Below are 22,838 nucleotides of genomic sequence, written 5' to 3'. Positions count from 1 at the left end.
TTTAATGTATTTTATTCCAAGCTTGACTGACAATGGAAATCACAGTCTTTTCCAAGTCAGACATTCAGTTACAACCTGTGAAATGTTCACTATGGGTTCCTGCAATAAAAAGTGACCCAATAATGGTCAAATTGCTCCATACACTACAGCCTAGCCTCCCAGTGGGGCACGCGTACACACGGGGCTTGAAATCCTGAATAAAAATTTAATTTAAAAAAATGTAAACTTTATAAAAAATTTCGACACATGGAATGGAAGGATCCCAAAATCTGGATGAAATAAAAGATCAGTGCAAAACTTTTATCTAAACAAATCCAAAGCTTGTTGTCCAGAAGCTGTGAGGCATTTATTGAAAATGGATTTAGAGGGCTGTCACACATAGTTAGACAACAAAAAGAATTGAATAAAACACAAGCAATAGTGAAAAAAAACACATTAAATGCCAGGAATTCTCCTTAAAAACGGAACGCTTAAGAGGGGAAGTCAGCAAGGTGTCCATCTTAGTGTGCATCCCCAGCATGATTCTTCATGTGCTTTCAATCTCTAACAGCCAACTCTGAGGTCAAAGGTCAGTGTTTGTCTCAGTGCAGACAGTTCCGATCAGAGGAGTGCACCTTTAACCTCTGACACGTCCCCGTCCAGACGCTCCCCTGCCGCTCGGAGCTCGTCCCTCTGACGCATCAAGTGGACCTGAGCGTCATGCAACTGCTGGTTGACATCCATGTGGCGACGACACTGTTGGAACGTCCGCTCCACGTCTCCATTGGAACACACGGACACTGAGGATGCAACGCAATGGCTCTTCAAACACTCAATCAAGACAATATAACAAGAATGCAATGAAGTGGATCGGAACCATTGGGCTGCTCCAGGATGGTAAAGACGGGGTCGGTGGGAGCAGCTCCACTGATGTCCTCCAGGATGTGGTCCACAGTGGGTGGGGACGGTCTGCTGGGCAGAAGGACTCTCTTCTTGCCCCTGGAATTCATGTTCATCATGCTCAGTCCCCCTGGCACACAAACACATCACCATGCATGAAAGTTAAATGCAACATATACTGTTGATCCAGTGCAGAAACAACACAATGAGCAATGTTGACTTTTGTCACTTTGACGGTGACGTGGAGCATCGCTTTACCCTTTCGAGCGGCTGTTTGTTCGCAGAGACGACGTGACTGTTTCTTCAGTAATCTCTTCTCCAGTCAGTCTATTGTAAATGTATTCATTTAAATTCACCTCTCATTCAAGGTCCATGCACAAAATAAAGCTATAAGCGTTATTACGGCTTTTGCGAGAACACAGTACGTCACAGAATTCTTCTTCCTAATATTATTTGACTGTGACGACTTTATTCAAGCTATTTCGCGCCGTCTGCCGTGTCGGAGTGTGTAGTGCAGTTAAATACGCCTCCAAAAAACATTTTTAAAAGACAGTTTAACTATCACGTCATTGTACATAATTTATCTCCAGATATCTATAAGTATAAGTTCCCGACATTCATAAATATATGAACAAGCTCATTTAACAAGTTGCTTGTCCTGCGCTTCTCTACCAGTGACGTCATAATCACGCGCCGCATTAACCATCGAGCTGACTGCAGCGCCTTCCCGAGTACAAGGAGCAACAACAACAACAACGTCTTTTTATTAATAACTGTCGTCATCTCCGTCTGGAATACTCAAATATTTGGTAGGAAAACAAATAGTTTACTTTCTTTTTTAGATCAGGCTGCGTCAATTCAGCACCGCGATGTTTCTTGCAACGAAATGTGCTCAATTAGCTTGTTAGCTTTTAGTGTCGATGTGCCTCTCTCATGATAAGAAACCCTTTAAAACGTCGACGATTAAACGTGATCGTGCTTCTTTTAGACCACATTGTAAAACATGAACAACTATCGTTGCAGTCTATGGACAATTCGGCATAGGTCAGACATATTACGGAACTTGGATATTCAGTCAAGTCATCAAGTCACTAACGATTGCTTTCGTTTCCGGGTCGAGTTTTGTTTGACACGTTTGAATAAGAATTGTGAAGTAACTTGTGCAATTGCATTTTACTATAATACTGTTTGCTTGACAAATATGAACGAATGAAACTGCAACATTTCTAAGTCAGTAAATGTTTTGTTGTCACACTAGCCACCAGAGATACAAGTTGTGCTGTCACCTTTCTTGGCTGTCCATCAAGCGGTCTCTGCCTCCGCGGCCATGACAGACACCAAGCGTCTCGCCTTCTCCATCATCCGCTTCCTCCACGAGCAGCTCGAGTCAGGGAATCTGTCATCGGGAGCCCAGGAGAGCCTGGAAGGTGAGCTGGGAGTCACCATGGTCATCAAGGTGTGACATTCCTAAAACAACGGCCCTCTTTCTAAAACCACGCCCTCTGCAGTGGCGGTCCAGTGTTTGGAGACCGCGTTTGAAGTGTCCAAGGATGACCAGAGCCTCGCTGTCTCCCTAACGTTACCCGAGATCTTCGCGGCCACTGCCAGCAAGGTACTCACGAGGGCTGCCCTGTAACGCCACATTTTGTTTGTCTTTGGTAATGTGTTTGTGCGCTTAGTCGCAGGTCAACAACAACACCACAGCAAACTCAATCAGCGACGAGCAGAAAGCAGAGGCCGAGAGACTCAAGACGGATGGTAAGGTCACGACAGCGTCTCTCCTCTGCCTGTGTGATGCCTTGTTGACATGTTCTCCTCTGCAGGTAATGATCAAATGAAAGTGGAGAACTTTGCCGCTGCTGTCGAGTTTTATTCCAAAGCCATCGCCATCAACCCTCAGAACGCTGTCTACTACTGCAACAGGTTAGTGTGCTGCCATCTTGCCACGCCCGCTTTTACCAAACTGGTGTTCACACGTATGTGTGATGGATCCATGTCAAGTGTGCAATCCAAATCAGAGAGTGTGGTCATGTCATACGTGTCAGGGCGGCGGCACTGAGCAAGATAGGAAACTACGCGGGGGCGGTGCAGGACTGTGAGCAGGCCATCAGCATCGACCCAAACTACAGCAAAGCTTACGGCAGAATGGGGTGAGAACGTGTTCACGTGACCAGCGTTGCTCTCTTTTCATCCGAATATCCTTTCGGGAGAAGACTTGTCACTCTGTTGTAGGCTGAGAATAACATTTGTTTTGCTTTGCATCACCTCCGGACGTGGGTGAAAGTAAAGTCATTTAAAACGTGATTGAACATGACTGATATAGTGTTAAAGTAACCACAGCCAAGGAGTGCTTAAAGATGATGAGCATGCACTGTGTTTACAGGTTGGCCTTGGCGAGTCTCAACAAGCACACAGAGGCAGTGTCCTTTTACAAAAAAGCTCTAGAGCTGGACCCTGACAACGACACATACAAGTCCAACCTGAAGATTGCAGAAGACAAGATGGACACCACTAGTCCTGTAAACATAATTCCGCTATGTGTGTGTAGTGTTTCCCATACATGCATTTATTTGTGGCGAACTGCCGAATAGACTTTGCGCTACCGGTACTATTTCTGAATGTAGCTTGTCACTCCAACTTTGTACGGTAGATGGCTTCATGACTCTTGATTCTCAACACATCTCATCAGCACCTGGTCTGTCAGAGAATAATGATTTGTCAGGAGGTGCAGTAGATGTCTCCTCAACATCTACCCGGCGCTGCGTGTTCCCCTTTTCATATTTTTTTGGTCACTTTTTGTTTCCCTCAGTGTCTATGAAAATGTCAATTTGATTATATAACCCCCCTCCAAGCAGTCACCACAAATAGATTGCAGTCCTGTGTAGAAACTTGTGTGTGTGTGTGTGTGCGCACGTGTGTTAGTGCTCACTTTTGTATTTGTGTGTGTCAGACGGCGGGCATTGGTGGAGTGGACCTGGCTGGACTGCTTAGTAATCCTGGTTTCATTAATATGGTGAGAACAGACATTGTCGTTGTTACTGTCATCACTGGGTCATGTGTCACAGTTTTTGTGGGACAAGTTGTGATCATTGGTGTTTGTTGCAGGCGTCGTCGTTAATGACCAACCCTCAGGTCCAGCAAATGTAAGTGTGTGTGTGTGTGTGTGTGTGTGCACTTTTGTTGCGTATTTGTTTTGCCTGCTGATGGTAGTGCTGTGTGGCAGGATGTCAGGAATGATGTCTGGAGGATATGGCGGAATGGGTAGTGGTGGTGGGGGAGGAGGAGGAGCAGCAGCAGCAGCAGCAGGAGGAGGAGGCAGCAGCGGCGGAGTTCCAGGGGGTACATCAGCTGGAGATTTATCAGGACTCATCCAAGCGTGCGTACATGAACACATGAAATACTTGTTTGACGTATTGTTGTAATTGTAAAGTTATGTCATGTTCAACATTATTAAGCATGACACACATTTCAAGCGATATTGGAAACAAAAATGATTGCGAAAGCATCAAATATTGCAGTACCTTGGACAAGTCATGAAAACATTCAATAATTCACAAAAACGTAATTGTCAAACAATCCTGTTTACTGATGAGCGCCATGCAACCTTTAGTGGCCTGGATCGATGAAGTTGAGTATGGCCAGCAGATCTCAACAAAGCTGTGATGTCAGCAAGGAAGTGGCTCAGTCATGTTTTGGACCAGAATCAGTGGGAGTGAGCCGCAAGCCTCTTAATGGTCATCAAAGGTGTCATAAATGAGCTCAGCAAAGTATCTTCTGGAGCAAAATGACAATTCATGCATGACCGCCTCATGATGCAAAGAATACCTACCTCTCGGTCATTGACTGTTATGGGAACAAAAGGAGAGAAACACCATGTAAGAGGGTAGGAGGCAGATCACAACAAAACAGTAGCTGTCAGAGACTATTCCAGACATCTTGTAAATAAATCAGATAAAACTATCATTGGCATAATCATTTGGAACACAGTGTATTGGACACATTGACCCTAATTAAAGGGGACCTATTGTGCTTTTTGTACTTTGCTGACCTATAAATGTAGTTAGAATGTTGTATTCTCGTGTTAAACGACGCCAAAGTTTCAGATAATGAGGTTTGCGCATTTGGAAGTGAACCCTGAAAGAAGTATGGGATGCCTCTGAATGCCCGGGTACAGGCGTGATGCTGGTCTGCCAAACTGCTGCTGAAGTCCGATAATGGGTTTCCAATATTACTTGGTCCTGTTGAAGTTTCAGAGGCGCAAGCTGAAAATAAGAATTTATCACTGTCCAAACTGTGCTCATTTTTTCCAAGTCAGCAGTAGTCTATGTAGCATTATAGTGTGTGCATAGCAGGAGCGGGGTGCAAATTACCAGCTCACCGATGTCTGGAGTTGCTAATAACCTTTTTCAACCACAGTCAGTGATCTACTTGGTTTTTTTAAACAAGAAAAATGTAAAGACCACATTTCTACTACCAATGTTGTGGAAAATCCACGTTACCACTCTTGAGTTCATACACAGTAAGGCAGGGATCTCCAATTAGTAGCTCCTAACCACTTTTCAAGTAGCTCTCCAAAGGATTTACTCATTTGTTAACAACTCTGATATCAATCCAAGGAAATGCATCTGGAATAGGTGCAGAACCTGGAAGATCTAGAAAGCTTTCAGTGCGGGTTATTGTGTGTAGCTGCTCTATATGAGTCCACAACACGATACAAAGGGCCAAAAGGAGCATGACAGGTCCCGTTTAATCGTCAGGTGGTTATCCACTTGAATAAAACGTCAGATGTTACCATGAGATAATAATCCCTATTTGAGGAAACAGCAGTCATCGTTCATGTCATAGTATGTGACATCAGTAGTCTCAGAAACGACATGCTAACATCAGTCAACATGAAAATGCTAACCTGCATGTTGGCCTTTGTGTCCGGTCAGAGGTCAACAGTTCGCTCAGCAGATGCAGCAACAGAATCCAGAACTCATCGAGCAGCTCAGGAGTCAAATCCGCAATCGGACGCCCAGCGCTGGCAACGAGGAGCAGCCATGACACGCTTGTGGGGTAACTTCACCCACTATGGCACCAGCACACTGCCTAGATGCAACAATGGTGAAGTGACAACACAATGTTTGCCTTGTCTTTCAGGGTTTCTTTTCACTTGGACCGTTGTTGTAACTGGAAAGACTCAAAAGAACATCATTTGTTTCATTACTGAAGAATTTCTGCATGAGAAGAGCCTCCACACCGCCATCAGCCACGCCCTGTGAAGGAAGCCTCTCCCACTTCCTGTGTGCGTGCGTTTGTGTGCGTGTGTCTGCAGAGGTAGTCATGGAGACAGTGAGCTGGTTCAACAATTAAAGAACATTTTATGTCTCTGCTCTTTGCTCAACTTGCTTTCAAAGCTGACAGGAAGTTAGTTGTATTTTATATTTAATTATATCTGGTATTTAAAAAGAAGAAAACTATTGAAACAAAATATAATTAAACAACATAGGTATATATGTAATTGAACTTTTCGACATTTGTGGGCATACATGTGAAAGCTTAAACGTCATCGGGTTATCCACCAATCACACTCCAGCAGTGTCTGACGTCATTCAGGAAGTAGCTCGACACCTGCTGGTGGAATACGACGATTCACTCAGGTAATTGTCATTGTTGCACGTATTTGGGACTTTAGTGTAATTACAAGTGTATTTTTTTGCTCAAACAGAGTAGATGTTTGCCATTTTAGGTGCCAGCTTCCGGCCGTATGCAGCATTCCAGGCTGCATTAGGAAGGAAATACACCTGGCGCTTTGTTGTTTCCGCCTTGGGACATGATGGCCTCAATAAGCATGTAGTTTATCACGAAAATGTATTGATGATGATAACTGGAAAAACTGCTGGAAACTACAGTGATTATGCACCCTCGATCAAGCTGCATTAAATAACCTAACATAGCGAGGGTGTAGCCATATTTCTAAACACGCAGATTATTATTGTAAATTGTGATATCCAGTATTGGAGTAGTACTGCAAACACAAATGTTTTTGTCTTACTTGGCGTTTTACGTTCGCGATGTGGTCCGCTTGTCTGACGTCACATGTAATCGCCGTGGTCCGTGAATGAGTTAGTTATTTAGGCTACATATACTATATTAATATCCAATATGAATTCACATGGGTTCCGATATACTTTTCCGAATTGGAAATTGGAAACACGTTACATTTTATAGCTGTTTGGGACGCACAATAAAGGTCAGCGGCAGTTAGCATGACATTTGCACGACTGTGGGTGAAGGTAGAACTTTCTCCTTAGTTACTTCCTTAGTTACTTCTAATAACTTTGATTATCTCCACTCCTTAAAATCTGGGGTCACGTGACAATGTGTTTTTTTTTCATAACAAAGATGGCTGACATTGAGTCTTACGCATTGTCACCATCTTTGTTTTGAAACTCAAACATGACCTCAGATTTATTCCATATGTAAACAAACAGCTATTTTTGTTTTATGAGTGTATTTTTATTATTATTGTACTATTAAATACTGAATTGGTTGAAGGCATCACAAAACAACATCTGACCTTTGACCCGGAAGCACATCGATTGTCACACGTTATTTGATGCGTGTGTGTCCAGTCAGGTGAGCTTGTGTGATGGCGCTGTACTGGCTCTAGGGTGGATGTACTTGGAAGATGCACATCCTGGTGGCGAAGTTGCTGGGCCTGCTGGCGTTGGTGGCGCTCATGCTGGCTGGCGTGCTGGTGCCAGTGCGCCTCCTGCTGAGCGACCGTAGCAAGGTGCACAGATACCGCCGGGCCGTGTCACTGTGTAACGCCTTCTCGGGAGGCGTATTCTTGGCCACGTGCTTCAACGCTCTGCTGCCCGCAGTCAGGGCCAAGGTAGGCGCGCACCCCACCCCTGTGATGAGTCATGTGATGAGCGGGCCTTGAGCGTATGGTGTCTCTGCAGGCGAATGACGTGCTACGCCAGCTGAAAGTGGACGGCGAGTATCCCGTGGCTGAGACGATGATGATGCTGGGCTTCTTCGTCAGCGTATTGGTAGAGCAAAGCGTGCTGACCTTCAGGAAGGAGACGCCATCCTTCATCGACCTGGAGACCTTCAACGGTGGTGGCTCAGAGGTGGGCAGCGACTCCGAGTGCGATGCGCCCTTCATCTCTGCAGTACGGCATCGCGGCCACCGTCATTCACACCTGAGCCCCACCCAGCTGGTGGGGGCAGGGCCACTGCGTCTCGCCAGTCTAGTTCTAGCTCTGTCCGCACACTCTGTGTTCGAGGGCGTGGCGCTCGGCCTGCAAGAGGACGCCGGCAAATTCGGCAGCCTCCTGCTGGGCGTGGCTGTGCACGAGACTCTTGCTGCCACGGCGCTGGGCATGAGCGCGGCCAAAGCAGCCCTTGGCATGAAAGATGCCGCGAAGATAGCCGTTGCTGTCAGCCTGATGATCCCGCTGGGCGCCACCGTTGGTGTGGTAGTGAACTCTGCTCAGACGTTGGCGGGGGGCGTAGTCTCTGTGGTATTGCAGGGACTCGCAGCCGGAACCTTCCTCTTTGTCACCTTTTTTGAGATCCTCACGCCAGAACTGGAGCACAAGGCAGACCGCCTCCTCAAAGTCCTCTTTCTTGTCCTTGGATATGGCGCCCTAGCCGCCCTTGTCTTCATCAAATGGTGACGGTGACAAACCCGGAGGTCGGTGGTCAGAGTGCTTGTGTGTGCTTGGTGCCAGACTGAGGGGTAGAGCTGGAACGGATAGAACTGGAAGGACAGGTAGATCAGGAGCGTACAGAAGTAGATTGACGCATCTAGAACAGATAGACAGGTGGAGCTGGAATAGACAGAACTAGAATGACAGGTGTATCTGGAACAGAGTGAACTAAAATGACAGGTTGATCTCGTTTGGCTAGTCCTAGAAAATAACAAGTACATCTGGAACAGACAACTAGAATCAGGTAGATCTAGATGGATCAAAATGAAGTAAATTGTACATAATTATTTTCTTGAATTAATATTGTCATTTATGCTCATGTCGTCATATTGAAATATTACACAAAAACCTTTTGAGTAAGCAATTTGTAGTAAGTAGTAAGCAAGTAATTTATTGCCAAATATACATGGTAATGGTTTCATTTATTTTGAACATACATAGAAGTTACACTGCAGTACGTCTCATAGTACAATTCTAAATTCAGTAGTACAATAGTACTACTAATAGTACTATTAATAGTTTCATATCGTTCATATTTATTCACTTTCTGTATTCCAAATGTACTCTCTGCCAATTTTAATGCACAGAAATAGTAATGTGATAAATAATAATAAACATATAATAATGATAACTGATGAAAGGTTCATCCTTGACAGAAACATAGTTGGTTAATGAGTATTAAACTGTGGGTTGTTCATCAGCTGATCAAAAGTTTAAGGCTATAGCACAAAAAAAAAAACTTAAACCCGCCTAAAATGGAAATGAAATGTTGAAAAAAAATCACCCCAAAAATTGGTTTCTTGCAATTTTTCAATTGGTCATGATCAGGCATGTATCTTATATTAATATATTACACATAGTTTGTCATGTCGATATAAATATGAGGATATACATTAATAGAGGGAAGCAAGATTTGGATTTACTTGGCATGCTTTTGCACAGTCGCCATCTGCGGGGCGATATGAAAACAATTTTACCTTGTAGTTTTCCAAAATACCAAAGTATCTGATGCAGCAAATGACATCTTTAGAAAATGTGAACAAGCTTACACCGTCTCCTCAAGTGTTCTCGCAAAAGCCTTCAAAACAGGAAGCGGCCGTAATCTAAAAACAAACAGAAATTAATCCAGAACTGGACCATAACAATTGAGAATGCATTATTGGAGTGAACTTAATTTCCAAATGGGAACTTTCTGAACAAGTAATTACTTAGAACTTTGAACACTTTACAGCAGTGTGGCTAATTTGTGACCATCTTGTGACATCTCCTTATTTGAGAACTACTACTAATTGTTTAAATACTGTGCCGCTCAGGAGTCAGTGAGGAAACAGTAGCACTTTCTTTGGCAGGCGCCAATCACAAGCTTTAGGTGAACTCACGATGGGAATAGCAGGAGGTCATTACTCCATATTACAGTCTGACCTATGGTGGCAGCTTACAAATAATGCTAAAATCCTCACACACCAACTTAACACTCAAAAGGTAGCCACGACAAGTTTTTTCCCAAAATTTTGGCTCGGTTCTCGTACATTGTCTGGCTATTATACAACATTGTGTGTAACGAACTGTTGTATTTTACCTTTGGGTACATTGAATGTTGTGAAATGAATAAAGATATAAACGGATAATATTCCAAGCATTGCTTGTTCATTCAGCCATCTTGGATCACACACCCAACACCAAGGGGGTGTTCTGCCAGGTACTTCAACAAAGGTAGCTCTCTTTTAAAGCAGCGGTATCACCATGGTAACTTAGGCTAAACTCGTAACCAGGTTATGTCCAGGATCTCAGCTTCAAATTAGTTCCCAATGTGTCACTGTTTCCCTCGTTAGCTTATTTGGACATGCTGTTTCCATTTATTAGCATTTATTTAGAACCTACAGAGCCCACGAGGGGACATGGAGAAAAAAAAGCTAGCTATGTTCACACGAGCACCAGGAATAAAATGCAATATGAAATATTAAGACTTGGGCCAATGTTAGCAGACATTTGTCTTCTTATATTACAATATTTGCTGGAGGAATAAGCATAAATCAACTGGAAGAAAACATGATTAATCATTTTCAAAAATTAAAAAAAGACAGTTGTTGCGACACTTTAAAATCTCAAAGCTCTGCAATGTTGAGCATTGTGTCAGCGGTCCTCCCTCGCTCAATTGGTGGCAACAGTTTTGCTTTTAGCAGTCATAATCTTTTGGGGGAACTCCTCATAATGCTCCATAATCATTACTTTTTTTGGAAATATACCTGCCAGGATGGCTAATTTTTTTGAGTAGAAGTAAAACGGCAACGAGAAAAACGGCCGAGAACCGGACGAGACAATATTAGCTGATAACCACTATTGTGGTACCGTTTAGTTTAGTGTTTGGGGAATTGAACTTGAAATTGAGCTTGGTTGAGCCCCATTTGCAGAATAATAATTTCTACAGTACTACAGTATCCTGTAAGGATCATATGAAAATGTTCATTGACCCGTTTCATTCACCATTTACAATTAATTTGCATTGTTTTCTTGATGTAAAGCTACAATTATTCACAAGAAAATGTTTTAGTTCATATATTTGGGTGTCTGGCATTGGATCGATATTATTTCCTGTGGGGAAAATTGCTTCGCTTTTTGTATGTTTCAGTTTTCATCTGACCTTTTAGAACGAATTCATGGCTGAAACCGATATTGTATTATTTATATAGTATATATAGTTGTCAATCAACATGAAACCATCTTTCATTGTTTTGGTTTTCAATAGACTTTGAATTTCAACTTCATTCCGAGCGGGTCCCGTGGTGAAAAGGTGACGAGCAGACGCTAGCGACCCCCGTGATGACCTTTAACCCCCATCCAGCCAAGGGGGAGCCACAACAAGAGAGAGTGAGAGGTGTTCCTACCTCCCCCCATAAGCTGCTTAGTCCTGCTAAGTCTGCCTTAATCTGTTGCTTCAGGTGAGACCTGCTCCAAACGTCGTCCCCCTTCCAGCCATGGACGAGCTTCTGCTTGGCGGCGGCGGCGGCGGCGGAGAGGAGGAGGCTCACTCCGAACATAGCTCCTGTACGCCGGGAGATGCCGGCAGGAGCATGGCGGACCGCCTGAAGACTTGTCTTCATGTCACTGTGAACGGGGAGATCCGCAGGAACGTGCAGGACTTTGCCAAGAGGAATGGCCTCCTGACCCTGTCGGTCATGGCCGTGTTGAGCGGCTGCACGCTGGGCTTCACACTGAGGGGAACCCAGCTGTCCACACAGGTAGGACCCATCCTGCTTCCCAGACCATAGCGACTTGCTAGTTAGCTTAGCCTGCTCGCATTCTGTGACTTTTATTTCGTTTTTGGATAAGCTTCAACATTTGCTTAAATTGGTTTGTTTTTCTACTTACAAAATACAAGCTAGCATGCTAGGCTAAAATTCTGACAAATTTGAGTTTTTAAACATGTCTTTCTCTTGTCCATTTGTACAGTTCCTCTCCTGAAAAACAAGGCTAATATTAGCACCAGTGTTTAACATTCAGACAGGAAGTGCTAATGTATGCTTCCAGGAAGAATGAATCCCGCTCAGACCAACTAAATTTAGCTGGGAACAAAGTGTCAACATGAAACAGTCAAAGGTTGCATGAGTTTATGAACGTACTCAGCGGCTCGCCGTTCCCTTGTGGTCACGTTTAAGTGGATCGATGGTGGCGGCAAACTCACGTGCCGGCTGAGAGGAGGAACAAACCTAACATTAACCGTTACCACTACTCATTAGTTTCTCATTAGTTTCTCATTAGTTTCTCATTAGTTGTATGGAGCTACTCTAAATGTACAATATGTGCCTTAGTTCCTCAGTAACTACCGTATTTTTTACTATAAGTCACACTTTTTTTCATCGGTTGGCTGTTCCTGCGACTTATACTCCAGAGCGACTTATAAATGAAAAAAGTGTTTATGTTACATAAACACTGGACACCTTTTCTGTTCATGTTTATTTTTTGAGTAGCTGAATAAGCATTGTGTTAGCATATCTTACACCTATTCAGCCTGTTATTTTTTTATTTTTAGAACTTGCCTTCCAAGAGGACGTAATGTCTGTTTTGGTCAAGTAGTTTGTAAAAAAAATTACCTGCAAAAAATGCAACTTACACTTCAGTGCGACTTATGTATGAGCGACTTATAGTCGTATAGAAAATACGGTACTCTACCCATTAGTTCCTCATTAGTTCTTCATTAGTTGTATTTTTATGTACCTTATTGTAAAGTGAGACCGATTGAGAATGCTCCTTTTAAACAACAGGAAGTAGGCAACATGAACGCCACATCGGGTTGCCAACTATTTGAAAAATAAATAAGATACGCCTGGTTGGCAGGGTCAACCTTTTTTTTTATGTTGTTGTTTTTGTTTTTTTTTTTACAATTTTTATGCCTAAGACAGCTCTGAAAATGGGGGACTTATGTGACCTTTGGCCTTGGGCATGTGGAGGGGCGGGGCAAGGAACGCGGAAGTGCTCTGTTTTATTGCCACATTATCAATAAAAGCTTGCCTGAAGCAAGAGGAAAGTTTACGTCCTTTCCAAAGAGCTATGCTGTAGTTTCCCTCTGATATGTACGTCACATTATATTACGACTTTATTCTCGTAAATTTACCACTTAATTCTGGTTATATTACGACATTATTTTAGGAAATGTATGACTTTATTCTCATACTATTACAACTTTTCACACACCAGGGCTCCATCCCATAGCCACACATCCGCATTGATTGAGAATTAAGTCCTGCTCGACTTTTAGCCAATTAACTAAAAGCCCTCGGTTTTTGAACTTTCAACCTTTCAGCCTTTTAGCATACCAGCTGGCATCTGTTACGCACACAACTACTGTAGTGTTCAGAGGGCAAAACATAATTACTATAAAAACATCTAGAAAACGTCATCATTAAATGACAGTCAGCAGGCATTTCTACGAGTGCTAAGTTAGCACGTGAACGTGCTAGCCCTTTGCAGCTTCCCCACGTCAGACAAATGCACGCTCAGAGCTAAACCCATGGCTTCGCTTGTTTTTTCTTTCACTGTGGTGAAAAGTCGCCAAACTGAGGCAGAATGACAGCCAAGACAAACAGAATAATGGGAAAAAGCGCATCCCTTTTCAGCTCAATACTAGAACTCTGGTTTGTAAATACGTACAGGACCATTCATCTTTTCAGGGGACGATTGGGAACTCGTCACACGATACAGAATATTGCAAAATAAAAGTCAGTGTCAGGTCCAAATCTGTGGGTCTGCGGGAGTGAGCAGGGGGTGGACGACTCTGCATCAACTTCCTGTTTCTATTGATCAAGTCATTTGCTTTTATTTTGAAACGTAGGCCAAGATCTACTTCTCCTTCCCGGGAGAACTTCTCATGAGGATGCTGAAGATGCTCATCTTACCTCTCATTACATCCAGGTGTGCCTTCATGTTCCCCTTTAGCACCTGTCAATCAGTTGTTACCGTCTTGATGATGCAAGCTCCGCCCTCGGGCTGTATGTGTGTGTGTGTGTGTGTGCGTAGTCTGATGTCAGGCTTGTCATCCATGGAGTCAAAGGCGTGCTGCCGCATGGGTGTGCTGACCGTCACGTACTACCTGTGGACCACCTTCATCGCTGTGGTGGTGGGCATCGTGCTGGTGCTCATCATCAAGCCCGGCGTGGGCACCGAGATGGAGAGCAACCGGCTCGGAGGCGGGCCCGTCATGACCTCGGCCGATGCCCTCCTTGACCTGATCAGGTGAGAGATGTGTGGAACAGGCTCTGCCACCTCTGTCAATTAACGTCAAGTCGATGCTAATATGCTAACGTGGACGTCTTCTAGCGACCAAACAAATCCTTTTTTGTGTTACCATGGAAACGCACAGCACGTGAATCCAATTACCCAAGGAGCTAACATACGTATTTTTAGTAATCCGGCAAGGATGAGTGACAGATTAGGCGATGATGATCTCTGCCGCGGCACGTGCCGCCCATAGGCCACACCCCCTCCCGGAGTAGCCACGCAAGAAGGTCTTGACCCTGCTGACTTTTGGCCTCCTGGGCTGGTGATCAGATGACCTTCCTTTGCGTCACGCGCCGAGATGGAGGCAGTGGTCCTCGTGCACAGAAGAGCGCGTGTCACTGATCCAGTTTGTGTTCCACCCACAGGAACATGGTACCTTCCAATCTGATTGAGGCGACGTTCCAGCAGGTGAGCGAGCGGTGAGCTTTCGCTGTCACATGACCACTTCTTCCTCTCACACTTTGTTTGTGTCGTCAGTACAAAACAGACCTGGTGCCCATCCTGAAGGTCCCGACCAAAACTATCCAGCCCAACTTTGTGTACGTGGTCCCAGACGAGAGTGAGCCCAAAGGTCGCACGGTCTTCCTGGAGTTGACTCCGCCCCCCGAAGTCACATACAAGACGAGTCCCGGCAGCAGCCAGCAGATGAATGTGCTCGGCATTGTCATCTTCTCAGCCACCATGGGTAAGTGGGGCCGGACCCGGGTGGGTGAGTGGTCGGTCGCTTGGTTGGCACATATGTTGAAGGGTGATGATGTCATCAATCGCAGGTCTGCTGCTGGGCAGAATGGGCGAGCGAGGAGCACCACTGGTTAATGTGTGTCAGTGCATCAACGAGTGCGTCATGAAGATCATCAACGCCGCTGTGTGGTGAGCTGGAAACCGTGTGGGAGGGGCTTACAGTATCGACACAGGCTGACGTCGTCTCATGACAGGTACTTCCCATTCGGGATCATCTTCCTGGTGGCAGGAAAGATCCTGGACATGCAGGACCCAAGCACGCTGGGAAAGAAGCTGGGGTGGTACGGCATCACCGTGCTTGCTGGCCTCTTTGTGCATGGCTTGGTGCTCCTCCCCCTCTTTTACTTCCTGCTCACAAAAAAGAACCCCTTCAAGTACATCCGTGGGCTACTGCAGGCCATGGTCATCGCCCTGGCCACCTCCTCCAGGTGAGTCTGTCGCTACCAGTGCTTTTGTGGGCATCTTGAAGGTCTGACGGCGCTCTCTCGCTAGCTCGGCAACGCTGCCCATCACCATGAAGTGTCTGCTGGAGAACTGTCAAGTGGACCGCCAGATTGCACGCTTCGTGCTACCTGTGGGCGCCACCATCAACATGGATGGCACGGCGCTCTACGAGGCTGTTGCGGCCATCTTTATTGCCCAGGTCAACGACTACGAGCTGGATTTTGGCCAGCTGGTCACCATCAGGTAACCTTGAAAGCATCACTTTTGTTGCCATGACTACCGCCTGGGCTTCACTGTGTGTGCCTATCTTCACACCAGTATCACTGCCACTGCGGCCAGCATCGGTGCAGCCGGCATCCCTCAGGCAGGCCTGGTTACCATGGTGATTGTGCTGACATCAGTGGGCCTACCCCCCGATGACATCACCCTCATCGTGGCCATTGATTGGATCCTGTAGGTGGCACTTGGTGGGGGGGGGGGGGGGCTGGGTATGGGTCCTGAGTGCATCATGTGACTGTGTCACGTGTGCTGTGTGTGCAGGGACAGATTTCGGACCATGATCAACGTGCTGGGTGATGCCTTGGCGGCAGGCATCATCGCCCACCTGTGTCGCAAAGACTTTCCACTGAGTGGGGCAGGAAAGGTAAACAACGGCGCCAAGCTAGCAAGACACTCCATGTGCTAACAGTTGATTGTTTGCCTCCAGGGTGTCCCCTCGTACGGCACGCACACGCCCCACAACCTCAACAACAGCGTGGACGTGCCCATGTGTGAGCTCCACACACACAAAGATGCCGACGCAGTTTTGGACAGGCACACACACACCGTCTATTATAACATCTGTCAGGTGTGAGCCATGGCAACACCCCCGAGGTCAAGGTCAGCCACAAGGGGGCGACGCCACATGTTTGGACATGGACAAAAGAAAGACGACTGATTGGAGGCTGGCTCTGACCACATAAGTGCTCTTCTCGTGTGTGTGTGTTCGACAGCATGCTGGCATGCGTCTCTCTGTCTGCCTCTTGTGCTTTACTTCCTGTTTCCTGTTTGTGATGCAGGCAGCTAACTCGTCCACACTGGCTTTGTGCATTTATTCTTTTACTCTGAATTTCATTTCATTTTGGGAAAGGAAGGATGAAGAGTGGATGTTCCTCATCTTCCTCTGTGAAGAAGTCAAACAGGAAGTAGTTCTGCCTTAACTGGACTGTCCTTCATTACAATCCTCACACATTCGTGTGCTCATCTGCCAACGCACAAAAACACTCACTTTTTTATATCTTTTTGATTTTTTTGTACTGTTATGTGCAAAAACATAAAAGGACTTCATATAAAAGTTTTTTTATTCAATCATCCATGTGCTAGCTTAGCACAGTGTCGTGCGAATGGTGTGAGTGTGAGCGTGAACGCTTGTGTCCTGTGATTGACAGATGACTAGTCCGAGGTGTAACCTGCCTCCGACCCACCTTTAACCCTGATGATGATTGAACAACCAAAACTGAGGCATGGTGTTTACATTGTGAGTTATTCTCTTGACGTGAACTTGACCGAAACAAGCTAGCATTAGCCAGGTGGAAGGTCCCAAAGGTCTTATTCGTCGTCAAAGTCAGCAAACGCAGGAAACCACAGTTCGTCTTTCCTCTGCGACGCACTCCTGGTCGCAAGCTCTGCCTTCCGTTGCCGCACTTTTTTGATCCAGCACACTTGAGCCGCAGCCAGTGAGATCATGCACACCTTCAAAGTGCACACACACACACACACACACACACACATAAAATGCGCTGACACGTGTGCTTGTAAAGGCTGTGAGCAGCTGGTTTACCTCAAGAAGCAGCAGGCCGCCCATCATCCCGGCCAGCATCTTCATGTTGGTCCTGATCCACAGGACAATTTTGTCCAGACAGCCATCTGTGAAGACATCCTCAGAGGCCCGCTTATGATCCTGTTGCTGTGTTCCCAAACCACACATGGTGTTCAGCACCGTCTGAGGAAGCACATGAACATGACTTCTCACATCTTACCAGCCAGCATTTCCAAAACAGAAAAGAAGAAAAAAGAAGAAGAAAGATCAGCGACCTGGTTGCTGGGGACGACGCAACAGGAGAAGGGTACGCCACAGGCTTCCATGCTGGGGTTGGAGTCTGAGCACTCAAAGTAGACGTTCCTGGACCAGTCCTTGTAGCCGTCTACACCGCAGCACTGAAACTACACGGCACGTCACGTGCACACACATGCGCATAGCATTATCGATCCTATATCCTTTTTGTATACCTTTTTCTGGACAAAGTCAATGGCGTTCTCAAGGTCACGGTCCTCCCGATAGCGGACGATGGTCTTCATCATGAAACGCTCTGTCCTCTCCATCACCTGGAGAATGACAAAGTGCTCACCTGACGCAAGGATCACAGCGTGATGTGGAGGCTTCGTCTTACAGTATCAGTGAAGAAATATCCCAGAATTCCTGCTGTCAGCTGCACCAAAAGCACCACCGCCAGGATGACCGCAAACTGCACACCGGACAAAGCTCATGACATCATCACTAAGCTGACATCATGTGACATTGTTGCTCATGTAACATCATGTTCCATGTACCGTCTTCAGCAGGCAGGTGGTGTTACGCAGTGCACCCAAACATCCCAGGAATGTGATGAAGAATGTCAGTGAGCCCACCATGATGAGGAGGAGCGCCGGGTCCACGGTCAGTGTGTCCACAACATCTGTACACACATGCTTCCTTAACATTCATATCCTGTGACATTCATTTCCTGGAACATTCCTTCACTTCCTGCAATGTTACACCCACTTCCTAAAACATTACATTCACTTCTTCTGATATTACATTCACTTCCTGTAACGCTACACTCATTTCCTATGCCATTACTTGAACTTCCTGTGACATAACACCCACATCCTGTGATATTACGTTGAGTTCTTGTAATGCTATACTAATTTCTTGTGACTTTATTTTCACTTCCTGTGACTTTACCGTCACTACATGGAACGCAACATTCACTTCCTGTGACAGTTCATGTGTGACACCTGTGACATGTTCAATTCCTGTGGTATTCAATTCACTTCCTGTAATGCTACACTCATTTTCTGTGACATAGTATTCACTTCCTGGAACATTTACTTGCATCTTGCAACACTTCCTCTGATATTATATTAACTTCCTGTAATGCTACATGAATGTCTTGTGACATTACTTTCACTTCCTGTAATGCTACCTTTACTTCTTGTAACACAACTCTTGTGAATGTACTTCCTGGGAAGTACTCACTTCCTGTGGCATTACATTCACTTCCTGGAATGTTTATCCTGTTCCTGAAACACAATACTCACTTCCTGTGACATCACAGTCACTTCTTACGTTCACTTTCTGTGTCACTCGTGCAGACTGAGCTGAGATATACAATGAATAAAAACAATGTCCTGTTGCCATGATGCAATGTCAGCGTTCAGAATTTTCCAAGGACATTGCCTGACCTTTCTCCTTGGCGACTTTGGCATAGATCCCCACTGCAATGAGAATGGCGCTCACAACCTGCAAACAGATGACGTTTGATGACCAGAAGCTTCTTCATTCAATTTGGAAGTCATGGGGACACTCTCATGATTACAAGCGGCCACCTTCAGCACCTGAATGCACCACCAGTCAAAGTGACAAAGTGACGTGCACAGATAGTAGTTAGTTTCAGCGTGCGTGTGAACCATCACACGACCTTGTCAGCATTGCTGATTTGTATTCATTAAATGTCAACAGTGATTGACTGTTAATGAACTGTTAATTAATCATTTATTAACTTTGTTAAGAGTTTATTAACTGACTATTAATTGTTTAGTAAGTGTATGCCTGCCTGCATATGTGTGTGTGTGTGTGTTTATTAGTTATTCTGAGGTGTGTTGTCAAAGTATTGGATCAGTGAGGTCACATGACACTCCCTCTGACTTACCCAGAAGACGTAGCAGAAGACAAACAGGAAGTATTTCACGCCGCGGTATCCTCGCATGGCCACTGGGCTGCAGGCGGACGGGTTGCAATTACGGCTGCAATGGCGGCTGCTCGAGGTGCGAGGGTCCTGCAAGAATGTAGCGTGCAGGCTGCCGCACGCTGCATACCTCCTCTCAGACTCCGCCCCTCTTAGGCTTTACTGCGTTCTGTCTTACTGCGGGGGGCAGATGCTAATGAGATATCGAGCGGCATGACCTTTGACCTCTCTTCCCCCCAAAAAAACAACACAAACAAATCTTTGATGACTTCATAAAAAACACTATCACCATGACGACGTTTCCAAACAGGCAAGCAGTAACCCACCCTGTACCACAGGACTCCGCCCTTTCCTAGCTTGTCTCCTCCCCCACAGGAAGCAGGTGGATGTGGAGGATTTATTTTCCTCCTCAGTCCCTTCCCTGCTCTTCCTCTTGTCAGCCACTCTTGTCTGATTGAGGACATGGGCCTGCTCAATTTCCTCTCCTCACTCAAAGACCGAGCCGAAAAGTTCCTCAACGAGAAGAACATCATCACAGACCTCCTGGGGAAGCTGGAGGAGAAGACTGGCATCAAAAAGAAGATCCTCGCTGCCGGTACCACAGTGTGTGTTGTGCTTCGGTCACAAGAGGATTCAGTTAATCTGCTGAACACAAAGACACAAAGTAGCAGCCCTACTAGCTACTGCTTAGCTATCCCATCTTGTGTGGACATGCTAAGATAAGTTAGCTGATAAACTATCGGAAGTACTATGCTGAGCTAGGTAAAGATGCTAATAATGATGTAAACATGATGCGGTCCCATGTGGCCTTCAGGTGCTGTGTCAGTGACCGGACTCTACCTGGTCTACGGCTATGGCGCCTCCCTAGTCTGCAACCTGATTGGCTTCGTGTACCCAGCATATTTCTCGTGAGTTCTTGTCCATCATTCCACAAATGAGTAGACATAGGCTGAGAGAACATTCCAGAAGTGTGGAGACAAGAGGTATGTCAGTGTCAGATGTGCATGTGTGCAGAGTCAAAGCTATAGAGAGTGCCAACAAAGAAGACGACACAAAATGGCTGACCTACTGGGTGGTGTATGGCGTTTTCAGCCTGGGCGAGTTTTTCTCAGACATCTTCCTCTACTGGTTCCCTTTCTACTATGCCTTCAAGGTGACACTCCTTGACCTTGACCTGCGTGACCTTCAACACCCTCTAGTAGTTTGTTGCTGTGTCCTTGTGTTCTCTGGCAGTGTCTCTTCCTGTTGTGGTGCATGGCGCCCATCACCTGGAACGGATCCCAGATTATCTACAATCGCGTGGTACGGCCCGTCTTCCTGCGCCACGAAGCCACCGTGGACAACATGGTCAGCGACCTGAGTGGCAAGGCCATGAGCGCCGCAGAGAACCTCACCAGAGAAGGTAGTGGTGCACTAGACTTGAACACATCCACAGAAGACCAGTTGAGCTTCAGTTTGGACCGGTGCCCCTCTTCTTCTTCAGTTCTGTCCACGCTGGTGAAGAATAAAGCTCTGGTCAGTCAGGCGGCTGCTCCTGACACTAAAAGTTTGCCGAGTACGTCTGTAGAAAGTTCTACTGGAAGAAGAATTCCATCACAGTCCAGTGAAGAGAGACAGGTACAACTCCATACAAAGGTCAAACCACCTTACTAATTCTCATTTAACATGTACACCCCCCCCACCTCCCTCCCAAAACCCACCCAACTTTAGCCTTTCCTGGGCTAACCGACAAGGTAAGTTAGGACTTAGCATGCTAGCATAGTTCTGGAGGCTTTCTTCTTCAGTTCTGATTAAAAATCATTATAATTATTTGTGTCATCATCAGCTTGTCAACTGGTCTGCTTGGAGGAGGAGGGGCTGTCTGACTTTGTGCAAACAAAGTTATGCAAACTTTCAAATGGCATATGTAATAATACCTGGATGAACCACGTGATAACATTTTCATAACACTTTTAAAAAGCATTTGAATGACTACAACATAATATAATCATGATATGACTCTTTTGTTACTGCAATAATATTCACTGTATAACAGTGTAATAAAAATACTGCACTGTTTCATACCTGATTACTTTTTTAATGTTTTGTTTTGATTTTCTTGTTTGAGTAAAAGTGAAAATGATTATGCTTGTTTTAATTGTTGTGATAATAATAAAGCCACTTGTCCTCAATCGATCCAATTGCACTAAATATAGTAGTCTTAATGAGCCACAACACGTTTTAACTACAATCATTTCACACAATATTCCATTTTCATTGCATTTAATTCATCATTGACTCAATTACTGGTGAAATCAAATAAATACTGATACTTTAATACTTGAATCATTTGAAGTAATGTGCCTCAAGTTAATGCATCACATAAATCAACCGAGTGCTAAACATAACTCGTAACTTAAAACTTTTATTTCCAGATGCCCAGGAGGCATGATGGGCGGTTCAGCTGTAACAACAATATGAACTATGAGCAATAAAACATTGCATATCGAGAGTATGTTCACTTCTCTGTTTATGGTCTCACCACCTCCTCCACGTATTTTGCAATCTTGCAAAAATGTTGGGAGAAAGAGTACTGCAAGCTACACTTGATGCATTTTTGGCATGGGCATTGCGTGTAGATATTTGTATGCTCCCATGCTGCAGTAGGTAGTCGATGTTAGACTAGGACTATTTTTGAGACTCAAGCATGCCACAATAGCACTGGAAGTCATGTTGCCGGTTACAGTTTGGATGTTAACTTTTACCAAAAAATGTCAAAAATAATAATAATAATGTTTTGAACTCTTGTTCTCCTTAAATTTAACTCACATTTTGACAAGAAATGCTGTAGATGTGTGTGTGTGTGTGTGTGTGTGTGTGTGTGTGTATATATATGTATATATATGTGTATGTATATGTGTGTGTGTGTGTGTGTGTAAAAAACGAATTTGGAAACTGTTCTCCCTGTACATGCGTGGGTTTTCTCTAGGTACTCGGTTTCCTCCCACATTCCAAAAACATGCTAGGTTAATTGGCGACTCCAAATTGTCCATAGGTATGAATGTGAGTGTGAATGGTTGTTTGTCTATATGTGCCCTGTGATTGGCTGGTCAGCAGTCCAGGGTGCACCCCGCCTCTCGCCCGATGACAGCTGGGGTAGGGCTGGGTTAAGATGCTTGTCGGACCTGATATGCTGCAGGCTGCAGTGTTAGACGTATTTTCACAAAGTATCGGTATAGCATTGGCATATCGCTGATATTAGCTTGAATTGTACTCATATCAAACTGCAAAAGAAATCGAGGGTATCAGTTACATGTTGCATTATGTATAT

The 22,838-nt window shown here is 45.1% G+C and overlaps 6 protein-coding genes and 1 long non-coding RNA gene across 9 annotated transcripts; 4 read left to right on the top strand and 3 right to left on the bottom strand.

The window, feature by feature from the left end:
* Positions 1 to 24: 24 nt before the first annotated feature.
* On the bottom strand, positions 25 to 1,384 carry c5h19orf25 (chromosome 5 C19orf25 homolog). Its single transcript, XM_058073983.1, has 3 exons — positions 1,138 to 1,384; positions 857 to 1,009; positions 25 to 779 (listed from the first exon to the last, which is right to left on the bottom strand). Exons 2-3 carry the CDS (start codon positions 996 to 998, stop codon positions 601 to 603), a joined length of 321 nt encoding a protein of 106 aa, XP_057929966.1. The 5' UTR covers positions 999 to 1,009; positions 1,138 to 1,384; the 3' UTR covers positions 25 to 600.
* A 139-nt stretch (positions 1,385 to 1,523) lies between these two features.
* On the top strand, positions 1,524 to 6,249 carry sgta (small glutamine rich tetratricopeptide repeat co-chaperone alpha). The gene is made up of 12 exons (XM_058073972.1): positions 1,524 to 1,688; positions 2,138 to 2,306; positions 2,388 to 2,491; positions 2,559 to 2,637; positions 2,703 to 2,802; positions 2,925 to 3,029; positions 3,263 to 3,398; positions 3,830 to 3,892; positions 3,985 to 4,022; positions 4,103 to 4,255; positions 5,814 to 5,937; positions 6,022 to 6,249. The coding sequence occupies exons 2-11, from the start codon at positions 2,207 to 2,209 to the stop codon at positions 5,923 to 5,925; spliced, it is 990 nt and encodes a 329-aa protein (XP_057929955.1). The 5' UTR covers positions 1,524 to 1,688; positions 2,138 to 2,206; the 3' UTR covers positions 5,926 to 5,937; positions 6,022 to 6,249.
* LOC131129978 (uncharacterized) lies at positions 4,407 to 6,972 on the bottom strand. The gene is made up of 3 exons (XR_009129935.1): positions 6,917 to 6,972; positions 5,786 to 5,970; positions 4,407 to 4,722 (listed from the first exon to the last, which is right to left on the bottom strand). It is a non-coding gene; the product is annotated as an uncharacterized LOC131129978 (long non-coding RNA).
* Positions 6,374 to 10,201, top strand: LOC131129970 (zinc transporter ZIP3-like). 2 transcript variants are annotated; one of them, XM_058073974.1, is made up of 3 exons: positions 6,374 to 6,521; positions 7,535 to 7,759; positions 7,830 to 10,201. In XM_058073974.1, the coding sequence occupies exons 2-3, from the start codon at positions 7,553 to 7,555 to the stop codon at positions 8,547 to 8,549; spliced, it is 927 nt and encodes a 308-aa protein (XP_057929957.1). In that variant the 5' UTR covers positions 6,374 to 6,521; positions 7,535 to 7,552; the 3' UTR covers positions 8,550 to 10,201. The 2 variants fall into 2 exon arrangements, with proteins under 2 accessions (XP_057929957.1, XP_057929956.1); XM_058073973.1 differs by having other exon boundaries at positions 7,497 to 7,759.
* Positions 7,862 to 16,858, top strand: slc1a8a (solute carrier family 1 member 8a). The gene is made up of 13 exons (XM_058073965.1): positions 7,862 to 8,000; positions 11,329 to 11,450; positions 11,522 to 11,821; positions 13,912 to 13,991; positions 14,097 to 14,312; positions 14,723 to 14,765; positions 14,835 to 15,042; positions 15,128 to 15,227; positions 15,293 to 15,526; positions 15,591 to 15,785; positions 15,861 to 15,995; positions 16,083 to 16,185; positions 16,249 to 16,858. Exons 2-13 carry the CDS (start codon positions 11,403 to 11,405, stop codon positions 16,393 to 16,395), a joined length of 1,809 nt encoding a protein of 602 aa, XP_057929948.1. The 5' UTR covers positions 7,862 to 8,000; positions 11,329 to 11,402; the 3' UTR covers positions 16,396 to 16,858.
* On the bottom strand, positions 16,790 to 20,050 carry zgc:113223 (uncharacterized protein LOC541424 homolog). 2 transcript variants are annotated; one of them, XM_058073975.1, is made up of 9 exons: positions 19,855 to 20,050; positions 19,493 to 19,757; positions 19,026 to 19,083; positions 18,132 to 18,256; positions 17,972 to 18,046; positions 17,811 to 17,906; positions 17,616 to 17,744; positions 17,362 to 17,523; positions 16,790 to 17,273 (listed from the first exon to the last, which is right to left on the bottom strand). In XM_058073975.1, the coding sequence occupies exons 2-9, from the start codon at positions 19,547 to 19,549 to the stop codon at positions 17,130 to 17,132; spliced, it is 846 nt and encodes a 281-aa protein (XP_057929958.1). In that variant the 5' UTR covers positions 19,550 to 19,757; positions 19,855 to 20,050; the 3' UTR covers positions 16,790 to 17,129. The 2 variants fall into 2 exon arrangements, with proteins under 2 accessions (XP_057929958.1, XP_057929959.1); XM_058073976.1 differs by having other exon boundaries at positions 19,493 to 19,870.
* On the top strand, positions 19,907 to 21,699 carry reep6 (receptor accessory protein 6). Its single transcript, XM_058073979.1, has 7 exons — positions 19,907 to 20,123; positions 20,343 to 20,436; positions 20,543 to 20,681; positions 20,762 to 20,930; positions 21,012 to 21,145; positions 21,239 to 21,261; positions 21,354 to 21,699. Exons 1-6 carry the CDS (start codon positions 19,991 to 19,993, stop codon positions 21,251 to 21,253), a joined length of 684 nt encoding a protein of 227 aa, XP_057929962.1. The 5' UTR covers positions 19,907 to 19,990; the 3' UTR covers positions 21,254 to 21,261; positions 21,354 to 21,699.
* Positions 21,700 to 22,838: the final 1,139 nt, after the last annotated feature.

Source organism: Doryrhamphus excisus, chromosome 5, assembly GCF_030265055.1.
Source record: "Doryrhamphus excisus isolate RoL2022-K1 chromosome 5, RoL_Dexc_1.0, whole genome shotgun sequence".
Lineage (NCBI taxonomy): Eukaryota > Metazoa > Chordata > Actinopteri > Syngnathiformes > Syngnathidae > Doryrhamphus > Doryrhamphus excisus.
The sequence above is the reverse complement of the archived record's forward strand: the minus strand, read 5'-3'. Positions and strand labels throughout refer to the sequence as shown.